The 5,776-nt window shown below is 50.0% G+C and overlaps 1 protein-coding gene across 1 annotated transcript in view; it reads right to left on the reverse strand.

Annotated features, from left to right (window-relative positions):
• The window catches only part of dennd4b (DENN/MADD domain containing 4B), a 24,282-nt gene that overhangs the window by 8,751 nt on the left and 9,755 nt on the right, over positions 1-5,776 (reverse strand). The window contains 11 exon segments of the mRNA XM_008430618.2: positions 278-454; positions 529-662; positions 746-891; positions 1,217-1,432; positions 1,502-1,602; positions 1,678-1,853; positions 2,821-2,965; positions 4,570-4,628; positions 4,961-5,027; positions 5,125-5,366; positions 5,433-5,602. Coding sequence (XP_008428840.1) covers positions 278-454; positions 529-662; positions 746-891; positions 1,217-1,432; positions 1,502-1,602; positions 1,678-1,853; positions 2,821-2,965; positions 4,570-4,628; positions 4,961-5,027; positions 5,125-5,366; positions 5,433-5,602 — 1,633 coding nt within the window.

A 5,776-nucleotide genomic window follows, 5' to 3' on the forward strand; every position in this document is an offset into this window, starting at 1 on the left:
ATCAGTTAAATAGCATTTTTTGTTTTTTAAATACTGGGATCATTATGAGAATCTGAGGTAAAGATATTAGGATCCAGTAGGTGGCAGTAGAGCAACAATAATGGATGCAAGCTGCTGTTGAAATCTAAAGAAGAAGAAGAAGAGGAAAGCAGCCATTTTCATTTAGCTCATGCTAGTAGCAACACGAAGGATCAGAACTTGAGGAAACCGGGTCAGTCAGTTCTGAAGAACCCGCTGTCATGGTCTCCACTAAATCAACACATTAAACTGCAGGAACCTCTCCATCAGGGCAGTTTGGACCCTGTTGGACCAGAACCGGGTCAGAACCGGGCCGGCTACCTGCTTGGTGCGGCGGGGGGCGGGGCTGCTGGGGGCGCTGCCTCTGGCCGGGGCGCGCAGCGGGTCCTGCGGTCGGTCCAACAGCTCCGCCGTCAGGCTGGGGAACGTCTCGTAGCTGTTGGACGAGAGACGCGTCAGGTCACACGGCACCTGGTGTGTTGGCTCCGCCCCCAGGGGGAGGAGCCTCACCTGTAGCGGGCGGGGCACTCGGCGCCGTCGGCCTCCTGCGGCTCCTCGGGCGGCATGATGAAGACGGTGTGTTCGCCGCCGCCGCTCTCGTCCAGGTCGATCAGCCGCACCTCCTCCGGCTTCTCCACGTCCACCTGGGGACCCAAAGGTCAGCGGGTCAACGGATGGTCAACAGAAGGTCACCGGGCCAAAAGAAGGAAACGATTTGCCCTCTGACCTTCTGGACGCACTCGTCAAAGAACTCGAGGCAGGCGTGGCGGTCGCTGACGAAGGAGCATTCCTCGATGAACTGGGTGAACATCTGGGTCCGGCTCAGCTGGGCGTACAGCTTCTGCTGGCTCCGGTCCCGAGACTTCAGGAAGCCTGCAGTCACAGGGTCAAAGGTCGCTCAGGGTCAGAGGCCGCAGCTCGACTGCAGAATCATAGAACATCACAGTGTCACTAACCAGCCGTCTTAGAAATGAAAGATTTGATCTAGACCCGTTTCTCACCTGCCCATCTCAGCATGTGATGAAATTAAACTTTCTAATGATGTGAGACACGAGGAGATACGAAACAAGCTGCTCCTCACTGTTCATAACATTTACCGTCATTTAGAAGCACAATTAAAGAACAATAGACTGGAGTTGCTTTAACAGAAACAACATATTATTTTCTGCAGACTGGAGCGTGTTGGAGGAGAGCGCACCCTGCAGGTTGAACAGGGAGCTGCAGTCGGTGGTGGTGTCGGACGGCGCCTGCGTGATGGGCAGCAGGAAGGCGCGGTAGCCCCGCAGCAGGCAGCTCATGAAGCGCAGGAAGGCCTCCTGGATCTCCAGCTCCAGCTGCTTCTGCCGCCGGTAGATCTGGTCGTAGTCGGTGAGCAGGAACTCCAGCGTCGCCTCCTCCTGGCCGGGGCTGCAAACTGCAGGCAGAAGCACAGCGTGACCCCTGACCTCTGGCCGCTCTCCTGACACACTCAGCGGCCACTCACTCTTCTCCAGGGTCCGGTGCAGGTTGGTCAGTGTGCTGAACAGCGTCTTTCCGTGCTTCCTGGGTAGCGATCGCCATGACAACGGCTTCTTATCCTCTGACCTGCAGGGATCCCAACAAGAGCAGCTGATGATCTCCCCGTCGGCGGCCGCAGAAGCTGCGGCGACTCGGACTCACTGGAAGATGGTGTTTGTGTCCAGGTCGACGCAGATGACCTCCGGCGGGGGGTCGTAGAGGTCAAAGTAGCTGGAGTGAACGCCGACGATGAAAGGCATGGGCGCCAGCAGCACGTCGGCCATCTGCAGCGGGCACAGAGGGATGTAGGGGCAGAGCCAGCGCAGCGGGAAGGTCATCTGCACACACAGGGAGAGCAGCATGTAGCTTCAGTCAGAATAACAGGTTTTAGTCATAAATGAGCAGAAATGACTTCATTAACAAGTCAGAGGCTCTGCTGAGGGTCAGAAGATCAAATCTAGTTCTGTTTATGATGGTGGTGTGTAATTCTGTAATAATGCTGCATAATCCAGAGGATAAACAACGTCTTTCACAGAGCAAAGGTCTGCAACAGGGCGGCCATGACATTTCTGATTAATTTAACATTTTCTCTATATCTATTCAACATTTATAAAATGATAAAACTGATCAAATGAAGTGTGAAACACAGTATGATCAATATGTGATCATATTGTTTTGTTTACTCCTGTGTTGTACCGAGTTACACCACAGGGGGCGGTGCTGCTGCTTTTCCAGTCCTCACAGACACATGAAGAAGGGCACAGAGAGAAAGGATTCTCCGTCTTATTTTAGTTAATTCCAGGTTATTAACACCCACTAAGCACATGAATATGATTCCCATAAAGTCTTCATCATCTACCATTTATTATCCCATCAACCAGTTTTATGTGGACGATGATATGAGAGCGAAATAACTGCGATACTGGGTTAGCATTTCGGCGCTAGCATGCTAGTAGCCCCACTAGTTTACCCCACTAGTTTAGCAGCCAAGTGCTAAACTAGCATTTTTCCACGCTAATGCATAATTGTGAATTCACTAAAAATTCACAAAAACATAGTTAAAAACATCGGGCTTCAGTGATGCCAACTCCCACCTGCAGGTGGCAGTATCAGTTACCGCCACCTGTCTGCAGCCGTCAGTGATCAAGAAACAAAATATCATACATGAGCGCAAAGGACCAGGCTAAGAACCGTCCCTCAACTGCAACATTTCTGATTAATTAACACATTTAGAACCAGAACCGGCTCCTCCGGGTCTGCCCAGACCCGACCAGGTTCTGTTTCAGGAGGAGGGCGGAGTCTTACAGAGACCAGGGCCTCGCTGACGGAGGTCAGGACGTCGGGTCGCAGCGAGTGCAGCAGCAGCTTGTGTTCGGTGAGGACGGCAAGCAGCAGCGTGCAGGAGTTCTCTGGACCCAGGTTCTGGAGCAGCTTCAGGAAGCTCGCCCCGCTGCCGCGCACACACACACACACACACACACACACACACACACACACACACTGTTAGCATGAAAATCATGAGACGTCATGAAGCGTTTCGACCCAAAGCAAAACTCTGTCACTCAATACTGACACCTGCTGGACATTAATAATCACTACAGGCAACGCAGCGATTTGATGACCTGGTTTATACAATAAGGTTTAAGTCTTTGTATTTTATTGCATATTACATGTTGTATTATGTCATATCTTCAGGTAAATTTAAAATATTTTCAATAAAACATGTGAACATGAACCATAAAGTGAAAATGTAAGTGAATGTTTGGGATGAGGATGGATGGACTGTTTTCTTCCCACAGATTTTTATAAAAAAAAAAAAAACGTTATTCCAACATTTTAAAATTTAGCCTGTTACGCTTTTTTGACAAAACTTCTGCTGTAGAAGAAAATGAAGTAAACTCTACATTTACAGYGAASCCTTGTGTTTCTTAGGGGYTGCGTTCAGAAAATAACCCGTGAAGTAGTTCCCTTTATGTTTTACAGTTATTACACAGCATTAATAAATAAATACATTAAACCAAAGAACAAAACCTGTTTTCAGGTCAGCGGATGTTCATCAATCAGCATTAATGTGATCCAGTCGGTCATTACAGCTTCTCCTCCAAGCTGCACCAGATTCACAGCTGGATCTACAGCAGAGCSACGGATCTCATCAACGAGCCTCCGGTCCGGTTCTGCTGCCTCTGGCTACAGTTTTATTCTCCAGCAGACATTGAAAGTTTCAGTTTCCATCTCCTGATGGCCAATCTGTATTAAACACCGTAACGTTATYGGCACTCAGGAAGCGCAGAGACTGTTTTTACCAATCATTTGGTCAATCAGGACGAAGAACACTGGAAAAAAACTGCACCGAAAAATCTGCGATATCGTGAAAAGTGAACGGCGTTACAGCGAGGAGGGATCACTGTGTATGAAATGATTTATAATAAAGACGGAGTCATTTGTAGAATGGCTGCATATCTGAGTTTATCTGGGACTTTATTCTCATGCCTCATGATGCCTCAGCGTTGAAAAGGTGGATTTATTTAAATAAGACAGTTTAGTGAAACATATGCGACTCTTAACCTGCAGAACATATGAAAGTAAACTAAAAGTCAGTTTCAGCTCAATTTGGGTTCAGATTAAGTAGAAACTGACAAGAACCGGATGAAAAAAATGAAAACAAATTTATTTTCCAATATAAGATCAAAATGGTCCCACAGAGGAAACATTTCCTCTGAAGCTGCTCCATAGATGATGCTGTAAAAGGTCAATAATCCGTTTGGCTAATGCTTTTGACAGATTCGCTTCCTTATAAACCCAGTTTTACGCGTTAATGTCATTTGGAAGCACTTCCTGTATCGGTCACGTGACTTGCTGAAACGCGCAGCGACACGGTTTGCTCTGTGGGCTTGATGCATGCGCCGACGCGTCGGTGACGCCGGACCAGCTACAACAAAACGACTTAATCAGGCGAGTCTCTGAGGAATTAAAGGAACAGTTCAACATTTAATCTGAGTGTTTACTGAGGTTTGGTGTTCCTCAGGGTTCTGTATCCGACCCAGTCGCACTCACCTGAGTGGGAGTGGGGAGGAGACCGGCTGGCAGAGCAGCAGGTTGTCGTACGGCGAGAGCTGCAACACAGATGGGAAAATTAAACCATGAAGGGAAATGAAGGATTCCCCCGGAGGAGCTGGAGCAAGTGGCAGGGCAGAGGGAAGTCTGGGCCTCCCTTCTTAGGCTGCTGACCCCACGACCCCGGATAACTGGAAGAAGACGGAGGGTCGGATGGATGGACCTGAAGTCTGTCGGGTCTTCAGCAGGTCCAGACAGAGATCAGGCGATATGCTGATGATACCGAGTTACATGCAAGGCCTCGTCTGGTTTTTATTTATCTAGTCTCTTATCCAGAGTTGAAACTTTTCTGGTATCAGTTGCCAGGTTGACAGGTGTGTTTGAGGTTTACCTGAACGAGGATCCGCGGACGCTGAGGGGAAGGGAACGGAACGTTGTGCATGAAGCTGGAGATGTGTCTGCAGAAACAGAGACAGAGAAGAAGAAATGCAGACCCCTTAAACGAAGAACTTTTTTATCTGAAAACACGGCTGAGCGGAAAGGAAGGATTCGGACTTCTCGAGCGGCAGGACGTGCGGCCCGGAGATGGAGTATCTGTAGATGAAGGTGAGGAACTTCTGGAAGACGGTGAAGAAGGGCCAGTGGGACAGGACGCAGATGCTCTTCTTGGCGTGCAGACTGCGGCTGGTGATGGGCCGGCGGTCCACCACGCTGAGCAGGCCGAGCCGGACGTTCTGCCGCTCAGACAGGAGATCCCTGGAGAACGACTCGTAGAACTGGATGGCAGCGCCGTAGACCTGCAGGAACAGATGGGGTTACTCGACGCTGCCGTTCGCCGCCTCTCTGGTCGTCTTTGGACACACCTTGTCTCCGGAGGCGGACGTGAGGACAAAGGTGGAAAAGACGGGCAGCTGGTACTTGGAGTTCAGCGGCCAGCTCTCCACGGAGACGCCCATCGGCAGACAGAAGACCGGCACTGACTCGGGAAGAGGGAACGCCTCCAGGTCCTCCTCTGGGTACCGGCTGATCAGACCTGCAGAACACAGAGGGTTGGATCAGGGTTGGATCAGCAAGGCCGGGCCGTTCAGAATCTGAGGGTGCAGACAGAGGAGAGGATCTCTGTGCTTCACGCAGTGACTTCTGTCCAAAAACACCGATGTATGAAGCTTTTCTTCGGACTCTGGCTGTCGATGTCCAGTCTGGGGCA

Source organism: Poecilia reticulata, linkage group LG16 (assembly GCF_000633615.1).
Source record: "Poecilia reticulata strain Guanapo linkage group LG16, Guppy_female_1.0+MT, whole genome shotgun sequence".
Lineage (NCBI taxonomy): Eukaryota > Metazoa > Chordata > Actinopteri > Cyprinodontiformes > Poeciliidae > Poecilia > Poecilia reticulata.